At 38.0% G+C, this 20860-nt stretch overlaps 2 protein-coding genes across 3 annotated transcripts; both read right to left on the reverse strand.

The window, feature by feature from the left end:
* Nucleotides 1-49: 49 nt before the first annotated feature.
* Nucleotides 50-11389, reverse strand: ambp (alpha-1-microglobulin/bikunin precursor). Of its 2 annotated transcripts, none has more exons than XM_034122944.1 (10): nucleotides 11235-11389; nucleotides 10966-11111; nucleotides 10797-10873; nucleotides 6258-6374; nucleotides 5988-6089; nucleotides 5519-5574; nucleotides 4749-4833; nucleotides 4434-4601; nucleotides 609-782; nucleotides 50-525 (listed from the first exon to the last, which is right to left on the reverse strand). In XM_034122944.1, exons 1-10 carry the CDS (start codon nucleotides 11352-11354, stop codon nucleotides 500-502), a joined length of 1071 nt encoding a protein of 356 aa, XP_033978835.1. In that variant the 5' UTR covers nucleotides 11355-11389; the 3' UTR covers nucleotides 50-499. The 2 variants fall into 2 exon arrangements, with proteins under 2 accessions (XP_033978835.1, XP_033978836.1); XM_034122945.1 differs by lacking the exons at nucleotides 10797-10873; nucleotides 10966-11111; nucleotides 11235-11389 and adding exons at nucleotides 6478-6554; nucleotides 7135-7277; nucleotides 7988-8176 and having other exon boundaries at nucleotides 54-525.
* Nucleotides 11390-13308: 1919 nt separating this feature from the next.
* On the reverse strand, nucleotides 13309-17925 carry ptgdsa (prostaglandin D2 synthase a). The gene is made up of 7 exons (XM_034122949.1): nucleotides 17686-17925; nucleotides 15837-15976; nucleotides 15677-15753; nucleotides 14162-14272; nucleotides 13972-14073; nucleotides 13665-13693; nucleotides 13309-13552 (listed from the first exon to the last, which is right to left on the reverse strand). The coding sequence occupies exons 1-6, from the start codon at nucleotides 17779-17781 to the stop codon at nucleotides 13665-13667; spliced, it is 555 nt and encodes a 184-aa protein (XP_033978840.1). The 5' UTR covers nucleotides 17782-17925; the 3' UTR covers nucleotides 13309-13552.
* Between the last annotated feature and the right edge of the window lie 2935 nt (nucleotides 17926-20860).

A 20860-nucleotide genomic window follows, 5' to 3' on the forward strand; every position in this document is an offset into this window, starting at 1 on the left:
ACTACCTCAGCAGATAACAGTAACAAACAAGAAACAACAGACAAACAAACATAGTCATCCAGTGTTTTTATTGGTGGTCTGCTGTAATATAACTTCCACTGTTGGGGAGAAACTGATAATATGGAACAGTGTTATGTGATTAAATTACCATATGAAAGTGTTTGTGATCAATACAGTTAGTTGCATGTAATCAAATGACAGTTATGTAACAAATTTAAGTAACAAATGGGTAACAACCAAATGTAATGTTTGTCTATTAAAAAAATATATTGACAAATATCAGTGTTGAATACTGTTCTTACATTTGTTAGAGAAATCTAAAATAAATCAAATATAATACATTTCATAACTTATTACGTTTTTAAAAGGGTAACTAGTCATCTGTTTTATATTACATTTATAAATTGACCTTCCCAACACTTCAGATATACCATGAGAGATGACTCTTTATTGGGATGCTGATTCAAGTTGCATCTCTGTATTATGATGAGCAGTTTGCTCAGTTTGCCTTCAGGAGCTCTCCTTCTGTAAAAGACCAACAATACATAATTATTTCATCATATCTGGGTGGATATTTCCATTTTTGTGTGTGTTTAATAACCCCTCACCATCATTGACCACCCCGCAGTACTCGTCACACTCGGCCTTGCTGTAGAACTTGTTGGCGTTGCCCTGGCAGAATCCCTGTTTGTACGGCACACAGAGGCCCACGGAGGAGACGAAGGCCCAGACAGGCAGCTGGCCGGTGCACGGCATGGCCGCCATTGGCAGGCGGCACACAGCTGGAGACACAACGGAGGAGAGTTCATATTGTCATGCATATCCAGGGCAGGGCTAGGCAATTCATATTACACGACTACTGAATATTTGAAGGAAAAAAATATCCTCTTTAACTTTTTTCATTGTGTTATTTAAGAAACCTATCTGTTAGTGCTATAGCCAAATTTAAGGAAGAGATTCCATCAATACTTAACTCGATAGCATGTCTGCATGTAAGGGAGGAAACTTATACAAAATGTACACCATCCCAAATTGATCATGTTGTTGATAGTGCTACAGATGCCCTGCGAATAAAATTAGACTCTGTTGCTCCTTTGAAAAAGAAGAAAATAAAACAACATAGACTAGCTCCATGGCATAATGCCGAAACCCGCAAAATAAAGCAAAAGTCGAGACAACTTGAAAGGATATGGCGTTCCACTAAACTTGAAGAATCTCGTTTAATTTGGCATATTACTCTCAATGAATATAAGAAAGCACTGCGTAAAGCGAGAGCAGCTTACTACTCTCCATTAATAGATGACAATAAGAATAATGCAAGATTTCTTTTCAGCACTGTAGCCAGGCTGACAGAGAGCCACAGCTCTATTGAGCCTTCTATTCCCATAGCACTCAGTAGTAATGATTTTATGTGCTTCTTTAATGATAAAATTGTTACTCTTAGAAACTAAATCAATGACCTCTTGCCTTTGACCAGTATAGCTTAGACCCAATTCCAACCAATTATAGACCTATTTCTAATCTTCCGTTCCTCTCAAAAATTCTTGAGAAAGCGGTCGCAAAACAGTTGTGTGATTACTTAAAAAACAATGATTTATTTGAAGATTTTTTGTCTGGCTTTAGAACACATCATAGCACAGAGACAGCTCTGGTTAAAGTCACAAATGACTTTCTAATAGCCTCAGACAAAGGACTTGTCTCTATTCTTGTTTTGCTCGATCTCAGTGCTGCATTTGATACTATCGACCATGATATCCTATTGCAAAGACTAGAGCACTTAGTTGGCATAAAGGGAACTGCTTTAGGCTGGTTTAGGTCCTATCTATCTGAACGCTCTCAGTTTGTGTGTTTCAACGATGAATCTTCCATGCAAACCAAAGTTAACCATGGAGTGACACAGGGCTCAGTGCTTGGACCTATTTTGTTCACATTATATATGCTTCCGTTAGGCAATATTATAAGGAATCATTCTGTAAATGTTCATTGTTATGCGGATGATACTCAACTATATTTATCCATCAAGCCTGATGAAACCAATCATCTAAATAAAATTCAAGACTGCCTCAAGGACTTAAAAACGTGGATGACCTTAAACTTTTTGATGTTAAACACGGCTAAAACTGAAGTTATTGTACTCGGCCCAAAGAATCTACGAAACAAGGGCATTGCGTTCCAAGAATGCAGGGTTGTTGGTTGTTCCTAGCGTCTCTAAAAGGCTCTGGGAGCCAGAGCCTTTTCTTATCAAGCTCCACTTTTGTGGAATCAGCTTCCAGTTTGTGTTCGGGCGGCAGACAGCCTATCCGTTTTTAAGAGTATGCTTAAGACCTTCCTTTTTGATAAAGCTTATAGTTGATAAAATAATCTAATAAGAGTGCATTGACGTAGACACGTTGTGCCTCTTCACCTATACATTTTAGTTCTTACTCTTTTTCCTTACTGATGGTATGTCATTTGGTTGTGTGTAGACGGTGGAAGCAGGGAGAGGCATTTACGTGCCTTGATCCCTGCCGAGTCGACGCACAACTGTTGATTGGTGTCAGTGCCAAAAAACTTTTTAGGAGCAATGCGCTCATGGTATAGATGTGGCGCATACATCTTAATTCCTACTCTTTTCCCTCACCCTATCCTAAGGGAGTGCATGTACGTAGACACGTTGTGCCTCTCCACCTCTGTTCCCTACTTCTTACCTACTACCCTTTTCCCTCAACCTATCCTAAGGGAGTGCATGTACGTAGACACGTTGTGCCTCTCCACCTCTGTTCCTTACTTCTTACTTGCTATCCTTTTTCCCTCAACCTATCCTAAGGGAGTGCATGTACGTAGACACGTTGTGCCTCTCCACCTCTGTTCCTTACTTCTTACTTGCTATCCTTTTTCCCTCAACCTATCCTAAGGGAGTGCATGTACGTAGACACGTTGTGCCTCTCCACCTCTGTTCCTTACTTCTTACTTGCTATCCTTTTTCCCTCAACCTATCCTAAGGGAGTGCATGTACGTAGACACGTGTGCCTCTCCACCTCTGTTCCTTACTTCTTACTTGCTACCCCTTATCCCTCAACCTATCCTAAGGTAGTGCATGTACGTAGACACGTTAGTTTAGCTGCTATAGGCTTAGACTGTCGGGGGACACCTTACTTCTTCCTTCTGTCTGTCTGTACCTGTGTACTCTCATGTTCCGAATAACCCAGCTTCCCTCAAATTTCTTTTTGGTGTCTATATCTACACCGGGGTCCTGAGTTGTGGCTGATCCTGTTGCTGTGGTCCTGTGTCCTGGATCCTCTATCCTGAGTTCTGGATTTGAGTCCTGGACTTCGAGTCGTGGCTGAACCTATCTCTGCGGTCCTGCCTGACTCTCATCATACTACTTCCCTGATGGCTCCCGCAGGATTGTTGACATCCTCGTGGATTCATCTTCTTATTATAGACACATGCATTTCCAAACATTTGGTCTACCTACGCTGTAAAATGTATTATCTCTTCGATTTACACACGGCATCTATTGCACGTCTGTCCGTCCTGGGAGAGGGATCCCTCCTCTGTTGCTCTCCCTGAGGTTTCTCCCATTTTTCCCTTTAAACTGTGGGGTTTTTCACTTTTTTGGAAGTTTTTCCTTGTACGATGTGAGGGTCTAAGGACAGAGGGTGTCGTATTGTCATACTGATATTCTGTACAAACTGTGAAGTCCACTGAGACAAATGTAACATTTGTGATATTGGGCTATATAAATAAACATTGATTGATTGATTGATTATTTAAAAAAACACAACACAAAGGATTTTGCCAATACCTATACATTATGACACCCATATTCTAGGGTTTTCCTTTTTTTAAATGTATTATTCACAGCTCAAATCTTAGCATTGGGCAGTGTTTATTATATATATATGTACATAAGTAATATAACCACACTGTATACATCGGTTTATATCCTTATACTGTCTATACCATACTATCACTATACTGTCAATACCGTTTATACTGTACATACTTCATCTATTTATAGCCTATTTATAATTATTCATTCATTCATTTTGAATCTGAATCTGAATCTGTTAGTCATTTTAAATGTTGCCTAATAATGGGAATCCCAACAAACAGTTTTGTGGGTAAGTGTGGGTGGGTTTGGTAGTCATCCTCTCTGAGTAATGGCCATTCCAAATTTGAAGAAAAAGGAAAATAAATATATATATATATATAATAAATATTACACAGACTAAACAGGCACTGGGCAAAAAGTATTGATACTGCATGATTTGTAAAATACATTCAATAAGTAGAGGTTGTGTTTGGTATTTAAAATCAAACTCATTCATAATAACATTAGTTTACCAAAGTGCTGCACAATGGAATATAACAAAACAACAATAAGAACAATAGTAAACATTGATAGTGAATTGAAAGTCGATCAAATATGTGTTTCATTCACTCCTGACCTTCAGTGCGACATCTCTGCAGACACTCTCTCTCGTTTTCAAAGTTGTTCTGGTTGCCCATACAGCCTCCGTAATTGAAGAGTGCACAGCTCATGGAGGAGGAGTTGTAGTAGTAACGCTGGTGCAGCCCGAAACATGGGCCTGTATCTGGTGCTGCTTTACAGGACTCTACGTGGAGAAGTAAAGGGAGGATATTCCTATAGTTTCAACACCAGAATCAGCATCTCTTATCCTGCATTCAACACACATTCATTTTCACGAATGTCCTTTGTTTTGCAATAACATCTTAGCGTTTTGGGGTTAAGCTGATCTTACCGCTTCCATTGAAAAGAGGTGTATCATCACCAGAACCCTCGACATCTGCTGGAACCAGAGAAGGCACCACGTCTCTCCTCCTCCTCTGCATCACAGCCCAGACACAAATATCATCACTTATCATGTTTATAGCAAACACATATGTCAACAGCATACAACTTTTATTGTACTGTGAGGTATCTTAATGTATATAACATGTATATACAGTATATTACTTATTCCTTTATTTTACTTGCAACATTATGTCTCCTCCCTTTTATTGATTTATTTGTAGGTTGCATTGTTGGAAGAGCCTAGGACTTGAAATTGACAATAACTGTTCTTTAGCTGTTGTAAATACAGTATGACAATAAAGTTGTTGAATCCATACACAATTAAAGCTATGAAGACAACTCTTTGAAACTGATTTGGACGGCAACACAATTTAAAACTACATTGCAGCATTTTGTTATAATAGTTATAGATGCCATGTAAAGCCACAACATCAAATGCAGTGTCCACCTAAACTCCAATGAGAGCGACAATGAGTGCTTTTATTTATTATATATAGAAGGTAAATTTTGGTGCTCATATCTGTAGTTTTACTCCAAATACTGCTCAAAGGAATATAGAAATATTTTATTAAATTAAAGCACAGTAGATTTGAATCACTCTTTAAAAAACAATAAAACAAGAACTATATTAAAAGTATTAATTGAATTGCCTTCAAATTAAATATATAATCTCAATAAGACCCTTCAGGTTAGATCGATTGAATGTATTTTGAGTACCTGAGCCTCAGGCTGAGCTGTCGGCTCCGCCACCACCTCTCCAGGAACACAGTCGCCTGCAAACATTTTAAATTAAGACATTTAATACAAGACAACCATGCACTTTATAGCCAAAAAAAGTCTGACTGTATTTTAAATTATGCTTGTGTTCGTGCCAAAACAAGTATTGCACATAATTACAATTAAAAAAGAGTGGAAAATAAACAACTATACAATATATACATCTCAAAAAACAAGATAAAGCCGAACTAAATGAGTGAAAATATAAAAGGTGATGCGAGAAAAAAATATGTAAACTGTCTGACAAATAAGACACTATTGACGGGCTAAATTACAGCCAACACAATATAAAAGTGGGATATTATTTACATTAAGTGTGCAAAAATGACATATTAAATTAAATATAAATGTAAAATATACAGTGAGAAGTTATAAGTCCAGTAATGATGTGTGAAAATCTATATTTTACCTTTGTTCTGCTTAATTGTGATATTGTCATCACTCATTCCCTGATCTCTGACCAGTGTTTTGAAGTCCTCCAGCACCGTGTCTCTCACCGTCATGGATCGACCTAGACATTAATAATAAAGGGACATTACTAAACTGAAACTTTAAATGAGAGGGAAATCCTAATTTAAATAATTGTATTGAATATTTGAGATGTAAAAGAAATACAAACAGGGTACCGAAGTTAATAAATAAACAAGATGCAGTGCGTATTTTGAGAAATTTCACTCACTGAAAAGCTTAAGTGAGGTGCTCGCATCCCCTCCTGACTTCTGTTTGCTCATCATTATAATCGCATACTCATTGTAGTTTGTGTGAACCACATAGCCATCCACGTCTGCCCCCCACTCTGTTGAAAAGACAGGAAGTAATATTAAAACCTGTAACAACTTCATGGACCAAATGTGATCTTAAAGCTGTATCACTGCAGGATTTAATAGAGGGAGACGTTCTTGCAACATGGTAGGAGAATCGTCCTGGTGTGGTGGTCAACCCAAAATCCACAGTCATCTCCTTGCACGTTCCTTGTCTGCAAATACACAAACAACAAGACTTTTAGATATAAACTGTCCACAACAGCTTCATCTGCGCAGAAGATATGATTGTTTTATAGTACACAGTAGGCTTCGTCACTGCAATGCCACAGTGTAGCAATTCTCTTTTGCAAGAAACAGAATTAGCCTCATAACGGATACAAATACCTACAGTTTAAACATTTAGTATGCAGACACATTTTAGAATAATGTAATTCCATTATTTGTTCTTGTTTGTGTATTAAAAACCTTTTCATCATGATTTAGTAGATCATATTTTGTATTATTAATGTTATCTATCCGAGTAAAAAGTAAATATTCCCCCATGAAGATTATTCGTAAACAGGTAGAAAGTGAAATAAAATGAAAATACTCAGGTGAAATGGTTTTGTGATATTCTAACTATAGGATAAACTACGATGTCTGTACATTATGATTTAACACACATATAAATCTATTTGTTAAAGGTCTTGATATCTGATTATGTAGGATTAACCTTTTTGTTATAATATTTAAGGATACACATTTTCAGTGTATTAGTATGTTTGTGTGTGTACATGTGAACCCCTTACAAACCTGAGTACCCTCCGAGTGGCCTTGACTTTGCCCTGAGTGGTGCCGCTCTGCAGAACCAGTGTACCGATGGCTGAATCCCCCCTCTGACTTTGCATGTGGGGGCATGAACTGGCACTGGCAACATCATGCCATGTTCCCATGAACTGTCAGCAAACGGTAACATAATGTTTTTACATATTTCATAATAATACACTTAGAAACCTCACACTGAAATCGGTACTGGTGTTTCAGTATACCAGACCAAGAAACTAAAAACAAAAGCCTAACCCTAGAAAAATCAACTTCACATTTACTATATAAATAAAGATGCAACAAAATGAAGTATTAAAAAAGAAATTGTTTGGCACTGCTTGCTTTAACTGTCACTTCACCGAACACTCGATAGGGGCAGCAAAAAATAGATAATATAGACAAACAAAAAAAATATGCCACAAGAAAATCTATTTCTATGCAGACGATGGTATACTTACTTATATGTACTTAATATTAAATTGTTATATTACTTATGTGTACTTAGTATTCATTTATTTAAACTCCACTTTCCTGTGTTTGAGAAAATGTAGTCTCTAGCCCAAAGTGCTTAAAAATACTCAACAATTGACACAGAAATACAATGTAGGTTTTATGTTATTTTCATTATTTATAGGTCCTTCATATAGGGAGGTTCCAACTGCCTGTAAGATTAAACATTTTCATCCCAGAAATATTAAGTAAATGTTATTAATTGTATAACAGACAGTGGAAAAAAGATCACATTAAGTATTGCATTTCTGACCAAACAAAATAATACACTCTAAACTGCAGAAGATTATACATAAGAGAGTTAAAATAACATGCAGTTTGCAGAGCTCACCTGGGCCAGATCAAAGTTCTCCTGCGAGGGGTAGAGAGGGTCTGGGAGGACCGGGACCCCCTGGAGGGTCCACGTCCAGGCCAGCAGCAGCAGGGAAACCTGAATCACAGCGTTATGCATCCTATCAGGGGGTCCGTTCACTCGTGTCTGAAAGGAATGATCAAAGACCCTGAATCCAGGAAAAGGGCCACCTCCTCACTCCTTCTTACCCCCCCACCCTCCACTCTTCAAACGGGGAGGGGGCATTGACCTGTGATTTGTGTGCTGTCCATGCACCCACTCCCTCCCACGCACAGCAAAGTAAAAAACAAACAAGTAAAGAGGCAAAGTTCGGATCCCTGTCTGTCTGACAGTTTGGCAACAACAATAAATCAATATGTATCGCACTATTTGAGAAACTAACGAGTCATTTCTCCATGTACAGTTTTCTTTTGGAACAGCAGGCTATATAACAAGTTATTGCATATATTAAAAAATACAGTATGTACAGAAAACCAATACACATTTTAGTGACATTATTAATTTATTATATGTTTCCCATACATTTTCTTTTTAGGCTTTGATTTCTTTGATCTTATGTATATTGCTCTCAAGAATTGATTTCATTATAAACAGGAGAAGACATTTAAATTGCTACTGGTCCTTAAAAAGAAATGAAGCAACAACAGAAAAAAAGTTCTTTTAAGGTTGGCTGGTAGTGATATTAACATTCATACAGTGCGTGCTGTACCCATATGAAAGTCAGTAATAACAAAAATGTGTTTATTCTTTTAGGAAAATGTTTTTTCACACTCAGCAACATAAATAGTTTTACATCATAGTCTGGTTTGTGAAATGACACTCCTTTTCCGTTGTTTCACAGGATCAGTCACCCTGTAACAGTAAACAGATATGTTTTAATATGGCTAAATTCAGAGGTGGGAGAAGTACTCAGATCTTGTACTTAAGTAAAAGTAGAAGTACCAGACTGTAGGAATACTCTTTTACAAGTAAAAGTCCTGCATTCAAAATGTTACTCAAGTAAAAGTACAAAAGTATTAGCATAAAAATATACTTAAAGTACCAAAAGTAAAAGTAGTCATTATGCAGATTGGTCCATTTCAGAATTATATATATATATGATATGTTTTGATTATAATTATTGATCATTAAAGTGTTATCAAAGCTGGTAAAGGTGCAGCTAGTTTGAATGACTCTGTATACTGCAGGGTAGCTTGTACATTTACTCCAGGTGTAACTAAAGTCTGATTTAAGTGTTGATTATATTTCACATTATAAATCCAAATCTGCAAAGTAACTAAAGGTATTCAATACATTAAATACATAAAAAGTAGCACAAAATGGAAATACTCAAGTAAAGTACAAATACCTCAAAATTGTACTTAAGTACAGTGCTTGAGAAAAATGTACTTAGTTACTTTACACATCTGCCTATATTAGACACAAAATATCATATAAACCATTTTTTATTTATTAAATATGAGTAGGCATACATTGCTTATTCTGGCATGTGTGAGGATGTGAAATAAAAAGTGTAGGGGTGGAAAAGGCCTCATGTTGTTGTGAAGGGGATTTATTTATCAAACATGAATAAATAATGAACCATTCAATTGTCTTTGTTGTATTTAATTCTTGCAAGAAGTACTATTTGCAGAGTAAAATATGCAGAATAGAGTTTGTGTTGGATGTTTAAACACATGAGGGTGTGAAGTTCGTACCTGGGGCTGAGTTGAGACGGGATTTGTCTCCTGCTCACCTGAACACTGACCTGGGAATACAGTGAGATATACTTTCATTTATTTCTGTGTGTCAAGAAACGTCAGGGTTTTAAGAATGACCAGGTATGATCAGTAGTCCAGGCGTTACCTATATTCTGATTCATGATGAGAGCGTCATCACTCAGTCCATGATCTCTGACCAGCGTCTTGAAGTCTTCCAGCACAGCAGCACTCACACTCGTACTCCGACCTGATGGGGACATCACTACCATTACACAAACTGATAAATTTTTCTATGAAAAAACACTAATTCACAAAAAAAGACAACACATTAACATATTCATATATTTACTTGTCACTCACTATAAAGCTTGATTTTGGAGGTTTTAGTTCCTGAAGGTTGCTCAGTGCTCAGCAGGAGCATCATTGCGTACTCATTATAGTTGGAGTGAACCACGAATGAATCAACGTCTGCTCCGAACCCTGGGGACAGAAAAGTGAATTTAAAAATTATGAGTTTAGTTTAGCATTAATAATAGCCTGTTAAGTGCAAGATATGTAATTTCATGCCACAAAGGGTGTTTCAATTAAATCAATAACAAAAGTGAGATTGGGGACGTCACAAAGTAGCTAAGGATCATGGGTCAGCTTCTCCTGGTTAGAATGTATTATTGTTTATCGTTCAGGACATTTTGGAGCTGGCGGAGGTCTCCCCCTCCACAGATAAAATGGACCTGATCTTTTAAAATGTGTATCAATGTGTGTGATAACTAAAGACCCAAATGTGTGATTAAATAAATCCTCTACCCTGTTAACATAATAGTAAACCATCCAAGATCTAAAGAGTATATGGTGAAAACTTGACTTAAAACTGGATGAAAAGTACATTTCTGTATGATCTTGCACAGATGAAAACCAAAAATGAAACCAGGTTGAAATGGATTGTTGTCATGATTCAAAATGACAGATTTGCTCTATAAATTCAAAAAAGTTACTACAACTTAGTAATTCACTTAATAATGTGGGTCCGGGGACATGAACACAATACATTAACAAAGGATGACGACAGGAAGGAAGCTAGAGATACATACTTGCAACATGGTTGAAGAATCGTCCTGGAGTGTCGGTCAAACGATAGTTTGTGGATCTGTGCTTACACGTGCCATTCCTACTGTACATACAGGCACACACACAACAAAAGCAGAGATTAAACTAAATACAGCACACTTCAAAATACCAAAAATGGCTTGCAAGTCCGACCTGAATCTAGCAGACGTCATGGTGAAGTTCCCATCAGGAGCCACTTGTTGCAGATCAAGTGCAACAATGACAGGGTTCTCCCTCTTGTCCTCCATGTAGTAAGGACAGGAGGAAACCACCGCTACCTCATTCCACTTCCCCATGAACTGCAGGAGACAAATATAATGTCGAGCAAAGCATTTCACATGGCAGAAAAGATGGAGGAGGAAGGAATAACCTAATTTGTTGTCATCTACGAATGAATAAAATCTGTATTTTAGTCCACTTACCTGGCCAAGGTCAAAGTTCTCCTGTATGGGAATGAGATCATCTTGGAGTACAGGGCCGGCCTGCAGCATCCAGGCCAACCCCAGGACCAGCAGAGACCCCAGACTCATCGCTCCCTGCATCCTGTCAGACCCTCAAAGTGACTCACAGGGTTTTTTGTAAATTCCCTCCCTCAACACTACCAAGAAAAACCCACACAACTAAAAGAGCAAAGTTCTGTCTCTTTATCTTAGCGTGTGTGTTCACTCGATATGATCAGCAGAGCACCACTGGACTTCAGAATGTGAGGCTAAAACAAACAAACCAATCAATACCTGTCAGAATTTTAAAGCTTTTTGAAAGGGTTGTATGAGGTACTTACCAGGTTAAGCAGTAAGAAAACATAAATATAGTGTACATTTACACTGGTATTGATTTGTATAGTGTCTAAAAATAAGTTGTATTGCTGCCCCACTTCATGGCAGTACATTGCTTTGCTTCAATGCCAGAACTCCTGTCTGTAAACTTGGGGTGTATCGATCACCATCTTCTGTAGGTTAAACAGTGATTATGGATAAGTAACTCAAACAACCTCACTTTAAAAAATCTCCACTTTTCCTTTAATATCTGATAATACTAGTGAAAAACGCAGCAGTGATGTCACTAGATTGCACATTATGTTAGGTGTTATTCACAGAAGGGACAGTGTTGTGGAGCCCTGTCTCTGCCCCCTAGTGTTCACATGTAGAACACACACACACACACACACACACACACACACACACACACACACACACACACACACACACACACACACACACACACACACACACACACACACACACACACACACACACACACACACACACACACACACACACACACACACACACACACACACACACACACACACACACAGTTTGAGAAGTGGGGGGGACACAAAACAGGGGGTCCTCCGCAATGAACATTTTTCTCAATTTAATTTAATTTCCTGCCTTTCTACAAATATATTAGGGACAATAGTGTTAACAAATCCAAGAAAAATGTGTAGTGTATATAATGAGTGTGCACACTTATCTAGTATCCTATCCATGTGAACCTGTTTTATTTGTGATGACCTCACATCCTCTAGGGGGGTCCCGGGGCATGCACCCCGGGAAGATTTGTTTTCTTTAAATCGAAGCTAAATGCATCAATCTGGTGCACAAATGAAGAGATGTATGGATACAGTTCTCAACACTCATATAAAACAGAACTGTATATATTTTAATACTCCAAAAAACATTAGAATATGCTCACAAGCAATAACAAATCATTGATAAACTCCTCTCTATATCTTTATCTTACCTAGTCTGCATTCTTTCTTTTTATTTATGCATATTTGACTAATCACTCCCCTTTGAAACTGTGTTTTTTTATTTTTGTACTGACCTATAGATAGTACACATTGGAAGGATTTCTTAACTTATTTTATATACAACTAATATTACATAGATGGAAATATTTGTTTACATAGATGACCAAACCGTTTGAGACCCACTGAGATAACTCGACTAAAGTTTACAATCTAATCGCTCAGCGAGTTCTTTACCTCCCTGAGCGTTATCTCTCTCAGTCCGACAGGAGAGAACTCTCCCTCTCCTTATTGTTGAAACAGCTTCTAATTCTCCGTTAGCTCCGAGCTAGCACCAGATGCTAACAACAACCCAATCCTCCGTGACGATGACCGCTTGCGTAAAAATAAATAATAAACACATTTAAAAAGTGGGGGGGACACAAATGGGATTTTGAAAAGTGGGGGGGACATGTCCCAGTGGAAATCACACACACACACACACACACACACACACACACACACACACACACACACACACACACACACACACACACACACACACACACACACACACACACACACACACACACACACACACACACACACACACACACACACCACACACACACACACACACACACACACACACACACACACACACACACACACACACACACACACACACACGAATGTAATTCAATAAAACTCCCCGATCACAGTACAAACTATACATTTGGTGATTAAGAAAAACAGACAAAACCTTTTTTTTGTTTAAATAGCCTTGAGGTTAATATCCTTTATTTAATGTCAGCGCAGTAGTATGAAAAAAATGTGAAACACTAAATAAAGAGCATGATGTATACATTACATTGGAAATATATGTTAATTATCATCCTTTCAGCCATAATAAGGATGTTTGCTGAGATAGAGCTTTTTGCAACACTTCATGGTAGATGCTGCTGAGAGTAGCGAACAAAGAGGTGGAGCAGCATCATCTCAGGAAACCTGCAGGGAGAAACAGAAACTCATTTTTACTGAAGATTTGTTGTGCAGGAACCATTCAAAAACCTGTTGTAGGACATGGTTTAGGTCATTTAAAGAAAAGAAAACAACTCACCTAACCAGATCTTGATGACGGGCAATTTTCTGTTGGCCAGAAAACATTTATGGTCATTTAATTATCCTTTAATATTTGTGTGTGTGTGTGTGTGTGTGTGTGTGTGTGTGTGTGTGTGTGTGTGTGTGTGTGTGTGTGTGTGTGTGTGTGTGTGTGTGTGTGTGTGTGTGTGTGTGTGTGTGTGTGTGTGTGTGTGTGTGTGTGTGTGTGTGTGTGTGTGTGTGTGTGTGTGTGTGTGTGTGTGTGTGTGTGTGTGTGTGTGTGTGTGTGTGTGTGTGTGTGTGTGTGTGTGTTCCCTATACCTTACCTGCTGGAGGTGGAGTCAGAATAGACTCTTTGGGGAAATGCTGGGACAAGGCGAAGGCTTTAAACTTCTGCAGGACATCAACTCTGGCCGTTTGAGCGCGACCTGCAAACAGAGACGCAGAAAGATGGTGTTTGCTCTGCAGCTCACATGTGATGGAAATAATGTGTATATCTGTGTTTGTGTGTCTCACCGTAAAGCGCCACCTGCGTGTACTCCCTGTTAAAAACCTTGTGTTTGAGAACCACAGCGTATTCACTGTAGTTTGTGTCAACCACTGTGATGTCCTTCACCATGTTATGGCCTGAAAGTACACACAGCACAGATGAGGGACTAATAATAAATAATAATAATACGTTTATTTATTATAGCACCTTTCACAGAAATATAATTCACAAAGTGCTTCACAGTAATGCTGTCATCTGTCATGTAGTAAAAAATAACCTTAACCTAAGAAGTATGAGGATGAATAGAAATCCATGAGGGTATAATAATGCTATATCAAGAATAATTAGTCAAATCTGTAAAATAAAAGAACCTACAATATTGGATGACTTGACTTTTGTGATTAAGTATTGGGCATTGTATAAGTGACATCCAACAAAGAGTGTCTATTTATGTTATGTACGAATAGATGTACTGTACCAAACCATATTACAACAATACTGCAAATACATCTTAAAAAAGTTATACATTTTCTTTTTGCATTATACAGTTTATGCCCTAAAATAAAAACATTAAAAAAATATATGAACACAAACAAACAATTAAATTCATAAAAGGTGCATGAGTGCATCATATACACAAAACAAAATGTATTAAAAACTATACAAACGTATATACTTCCTGCACCCTATATTAAAGGGGACCTATCATGCAAAATGCACTTTTGTACGTCTTTTATACATGAATATGTGTCCCCGGTGTTCCAGGGAACTCACCAAGTGTCAGAAAACACAACCCTCTCTATTTTCCTCCATACCCAAATCTCTAAAAAAGGGGCTGCAACGGATCTGATAAAAACTGATCCAGATTTGAACACTGTCCTGACGTCAGGACAGTGGCGCTACGGCTATTGGGCCAACTCCACCAATCAGGAGGAGACAGCCACGGCCATTGCCGTTCGAAAGCGCTGGAGACTCTGTAGTACATATGCCAGGCCAGTAGATGGTGCTGTTCTCACTGAATCTGCCCAGAGCTAGAAATGGTCAAATTGAGCAAAATGAGGCATGGCTAAAATGCATGATCTGTTTGGTATTTTGAAAAAAAAAAAGTATAAATATTACACTATATTATTCAAATATAGCATGATAGGTCCACTTTAAATCTGTTTAAGAGCACTCAGAAATGGAGCCTAACGGTAGTCCTGCTCATTCTATAGTCACATGTTCAATACATGTTCCAATCATGTTCATCCTTGAGCTTCCTCTCTTACAAAAAGCTATCAAAATAAACCTAATGTTAGATTTGTCTGCACCCACAGCTTCACTGCTGCCTACTCTCATTTATTGCTTGTGTCGTTAAATTAAAATGCACATTGACTGAAGTAATAGTCACACGCGATTGTTTGAGTTTGTTTGCCCGTACTGGTTCAAAATCAAACTTTGTTCTAATGCGGCCAAATATTGACATTGTAACTAAAAGCTAGATCAAAGATCATGCTTAACATCCTTGTTGTACAGGATGTGAAGATGAGTCAGAGACTTACGTGTGCTGAAGTAGGAGAACTGTCCGGCTACATTGGTCCTCTCATAGTTGTACACCTGAGTCACACAACCTAAAGGTCTGAGGCACACAGAGGAAACACAATGTGTTTATTTTAAATCCTCTCTTCTTTGACACGCATTTACATTTGCATACAGACTCACGTGAGTTCCCACATGGTGAGGTTAACGTTGCCGTTTGGCATCGCTGTGACAAGGCCCATGGAGGCCCTCAGTTTGCTCCTGAAGGGGACAAAACTCGGAGAATCGTAGGCCAGGCCTAACCGATACCATCTCCCTGCAAACTGAACACAAACAGGCACACAAGACTAGGTGTTAGTTTTAAAGATTTTGATGGGTGCCAAATCAGGCAGCCATACAGTAACACCAACTCTGCCAGATTCACCTGATCGGCTCAGAGTGAATTGCTTTGTATGTACTTGAACTCAAGGGGACAAACCAATACTGCTGTGATTGCGGTGAGATTATGACCATCCTGGCAGAAGTTACAGGGGTGGTGCCAAATCCTGCAGCCATAACACCAGCTCTGCCAGATTAAGAAAGCCCCCTTTCATGTTTCACCTGCTTTATTTTGGTCAAACAACCAGCTCTGCCAGATTTAGAAAGCCCTATTTAATGGAGGTACATATCAGACAGTGCAACTCTAAAGCTCATCTTCGTTCATCCACGTTCTTATTAGTTTATTGACCAACATGTACGTTTAAGACACAGAGGAATAAACTATTTCGGTATTTGGGGGTTTTTCATATATTTTATTGAGCATTACAAAGTACAAAATATACAATTACAGAATAAGAAAGAGGCAGAAACACAATGCTCACTTTCAGTTTTCTATTTTAAACATCCCACCCAGCCTCGACCTCAAGTAAAAAACTAAATTAAGCACACAAAAAAAAAAAAAGAAAGAAAGAAAAATAATTCTAAATAAAAATATAATGATAATAATAATAAGGGAAAACTGTAAGGAAAAAATATTCTTACAATAAGAATAATATGAACCAAAAGGACTCAGTCGTCTGATCTGTTAGGCATAGTATCCAGAATGTCTATGAAAGATAAAAACGGGCTCCATATTGTATTAAAGTTCTTTATAGAACCTCCAAGAGAGAACCTCAGTTTTTCCAATTGATGTTCTTTAATAATAAAAGTTTTGTTGTCAGTAAGACAAACCCCAAATATATCTAGACTTATCCATTCGCATTTCTTTGTGCGTTGCAACTTTTTTTTTCTGGTCAGCAACACACACCGTCACCAAACATGGGCATTGGGAAAACTCAATTCTATATATCACATGCACCATTTTCCAGCTGTTATTAATTGATCATTTCTTTTTTCTTTTTGTATGTATTTGGTTTATTCAAGCATGAAAGCCCCCAGTAGGAAAACAAGTGAGATTTATTGGTAAATGTTGAAAACATTTCCTCTAACCACAGCATTTCCTTATGTCCGCATTCGAGCCTTTAAAACACTGAATGGATGGAGGTGTGACTGTTGAATCTTACATTTACCCACACATTGGCAATGAACCCTTTAACGTACATATAGAATCCATCATATAGGGTTCTTTTAAAGGCTTCTGGGATAAATACAAACAGGAAATAAATGAAGAAGACATTTCTCATGATGTGTTTACCCTGGGGAAAGTCATACTGACCTCTCTCAACCTGAGGAAACCAGAAGGCCAAGGATTCACAAATTAATTAATCATGACACTTTGTTCTTTGTACTGAGGCTTTGTACTTGGTTTGTTTTTGACCGCCAACTGGTTAGCTGTTCTCAAACATTGACTACACACACATGGACATGTTCTCACTCTCTCAAAAAAACTCACTCTTTCTTATGCAAACACACACAGAACACAGCGTTCCCTCGTCAATGGAGAAACTTGATAAATAATAACTAATGAGAGCAGACACTTTTTATCATAAAATCTGACTGGTTCAAACACAATACTACTGAAAAACAAACATGATAAAGAAGTGTGATCTCTTACCCTCTGCAGGTTGAAATCTTTCTGTGGCTTCACGTCTGCGTCCACCATCATCACGCACAACGTCACCATGACAACAGCGAGCATAGTGGTCCTCATGGCTGCGTCGAGAAAAGGAGAGGTGTCTGAAAGGTTGAGAGAGGGTATCTGACCCGAGCCTAAAGGGAACTGCAGTCAGTCAGAGACAGGTACAGAGTGGCAGAGCCTGTGGCAATGTTTGTTTTTCTGCTGATCCACCCACCTGCCTGTCAGCCAATCATCGCCGCAGGGGAACAGGGGCCAAGTGTTGAAGATGTGTGGCTCCAAAACAAGCCAGACTTAGACTTCCCTTCCCTAAAGGTGCAGCAGTATATCATGCTTGTGGTCTGTGAACATCATGAAGCTCATGTGCTTCCCACACAAGCACAGACACACTGCTGTCACGAGACATTGTCCCACAACAAGAAGAAGGTCAGAGGTAGTCCTCCATTAAAGGCCTAACACTGGTGGAAGATGTCTTCAAATAATTAACCTTAGTAAAAGAAGCAATATCACAATATAAACATACTCAGTTCTAAGTAAAGGTTCTTCACTGGGCGTTCGTTAACTAAAAAATATCAAAGAATTAGTAACAAAGTGTCAATTTAGTATTATAAGTAATGGCTCTCTGGTTAATTAATAAATATTAAATCGAACTCTTAGTGCCTAGTAGATGTTTAATAAATGTAGTAAAGAAAAAGGTACAACGTTTTCCTATGGAATGTAGTACTGTAGAAGTACAAACTGGCAGAAAAAGAAAGGCGTTTATACTTCATCATTCAAAGGAATGAAGGAATACTTCATCCCCCAATTTAATATTTGTATATCAATTACCTAATACAAGGGAAAATACTCTTCACAACTACAAGTAGTGCACCTTCACAAGCATAGGTACAGTATGTTTATGTAGAAGCGTTTGAAATAGTGAGGTTAATCAAAAATGCATGTTTGGAAAGTAGTGATCGTTCAACTTTATAAATAAGACTTGCATTATCTGTTCGTGAGAGTTTGTTAATAATGTTTTTCTGTTGTTGTTTTGGTGTGAAGTATTCCTTTGAGTTCAGTACTTTTCCCACACCTGCTGTCAAGAACAATACTGTCTCATCTGTTGGCTTGAATTGAAGTGTAATTATTGCATATAAAAGAGGACAAGTTTGCACAACTAAAGTATGAAGTGTTACAGTAATACTCACTCATGTCACGACAAGAGAAACTAGTCATACGTTTCTGTAATAAAAGTCCCCAGGTTCATTTTGAAACTCCAGTTTCCAGTTTCAGGCTGACTAATTTATTATTCATTATTTCTGTTTCGATAGTTGGCTGTGTTGTCCCAAAATGCACAGATGAGTAAAGCGTAATAACACTAAAGATCCTTTACTAAAATAAGTAGGCTCAACACTATAAAATAAAATATCTTGTATTGTAATTTGTATTTCTGATGTTAGCTTAAGATGATTTAACAAATGTTTTACCAGTGTGCAGGAATCTCCTTTAAAGGAAGATATTGAGCTCCTCTGATGCAAATATTGTTAAACCTCTTTTTTGAGAAATCTATTTTTTCCTTATTTGATACAGTAAACATGTGTATAGTACTTATTTACAGAAATCGTTTAGTTGTTCAAAAACAAAACTGGCCATTCATACTTTGTGACTAATGCCTGGAAGTTACTTTACAGGAAACTGGCCGGGGATGACCCAAAGTGAACTGCATAACCTGACGTTTGGTACAGTGAACACAACGTTTTAGGGTTAACGGCCATGCTGTTAGTGTTGAAACGGTTGTGGTTGTAAATTGTCTGGATTATCTATACACAGCATCTGAACGATTTCAAAAAATAGTTACAACAATCGGAGCCTAAGTGAACAATTTAAATAGTTTTTTATTAATAATGATTTTCCATTTGCAGCACTTGCTTTTATCTAGTTTTCTTGTAACTCATGATGTATACAGCTAGCCTTCAGTGGACAAGAGGACATCAGTGTGTGGGTGTGTGTGTGTGTCTCGCACACACAGTACACCTCACAGACCTCCACTACACACTCTGCACAAGCCGCCGTCTGTGCAACGAGAAAACAAAATCGAATAATAATTTAAAAAACCTTTCACACACATAGGCAGACGTGTTCAAACTCGTTTCCTTCTCTAGCAACGCTTGATGTTCCTGAGGACCATGACAGGGAAAAACAGAGAAACAGGAAGTGCAAGCGTGAGCATATGTTTCAGAGGCATGAGGGGCAGAGAAATGTTTTACTCAGCCAGGGTTTTCTGCTAGATCACCTTTGTTGTCTGGTGTGTTATATCTGCATTGCTAACTTAACATTGACCTTCAAGGTGATTTATGAGTCAAAGTGTATTAGGGGGCTGGCAGTAAATTGGTTTAATCTGTCAAAAAAATGTGTATCTGAAGAGGAATGTCTCTAATGAAAATATGTTCAAGGTCAATTGAGGAAAACATCCCACATTCTAAAATATCTCATGTAAGGTTTCATTTTGAACTTTACATTTCGATCTGCAGTAGTTTTGGTTGCAGTTTTACGTCCTGTTATTATTCGTCCAAAGGCTGCATAACAAAAATGATGACTCCTTTTCTCTGAGAAAGAGCACAGCACCCCCCTGTGGTCTCAAGTCCTCAATACACCACAGAATATTGCTCCCTTCAGGTCTTAAACTGATTCATCTACTTTTCAAATCAATATGCATTAGCCGAGAAGAGAAAGATTGATCCATTTCCACACCAGTTGAATCCAGAATTATGTTTCCTCTGGCTGGTTCCTTTTGCCTTTTATAAAAAGATAGAAACTCCTGCCATTCGATTGTCTTACACTCATGCTCCCGCTTTTCTTTTTTATCCAATCACAAAAGGTTTGTTTTTACGCAAAGAAAAACAAAAGCAAACACATATAGGCAGTGAAACAATCAAAGTATAATTAACAGTTCCTTAATAATAAAAATAATAATTTAAAACTCCTTTAAAAAAAATAAAGAAGAAGTGGGAAATGGAAACATCTTATTCAGAGTGCTCTGCCGTGGGTCAGCCACAAGCATCATAACAGTCAAACTATGTTCCCTTGGATACGTAAATCACACTTCACTTTACATCATCTTCATTGGTCGCTCATTCGCCTTTTCAGACATTCATGAAAGGACATTTCACACTCA

The sequence above is a fragment of the Trematomus bernacchii genome, unplaced genomic scaffold (genome assembly GCF_902827165.1).
Source record: "Trematomus bernacchii unplaced genomic scaffold, fTreBer1.1, whole genome shotgun sequence".
NCBI lineage: Eukaryota > Metazoa > Chordata > Actinopteri > Perciformes > Nototheniidae > Trematomus > Trematomus bernacchii.

Coding starts and splice junctions, on each gene's coding strand:
- ptgdsa (XM_034122949.1), bottom strand. CDS start 17,781: ATGAGGACCACTATGCTCGCTGTTGTCATGGTGACGTTGTGCGTGATG. Junction 15,977..17,685: donor AAGATTTCAACCTGCAGAGG/GTAAGAGATCAC, acceptor GTTTGTGTTCAG/TTTGCAGGGAGATGGTATCG. Junction 15,754..15,836: donor CTCACCATGTGGGAACTCAC/GTGAGTCTGTAT, acceptor TGTGTGCCTCAG/ACCTTTAGGTTGTGTGACTC.
- ambp (XM_034122944.1), bottom strand. CDS start 11,354: ATGCAGGGAGCGATGAGTCTGGGGTCTCTGCTGGTCCTGGGGTTGGCC. Junction 5,575..5,987: donor CACAATTAAGCAGAACAAAG/GTAAAATATAGA, acceptor AAATGTTTGCAG/GCGACTGTGTTCCTGGAGAG. Junction 783..4,433: donor GCAGAGATGTCGCACTGAAG/GTCAGGAGTGAA, acceptor TTGTGTCTCCAG/CTGTGTGCCGCCTGCCAATG.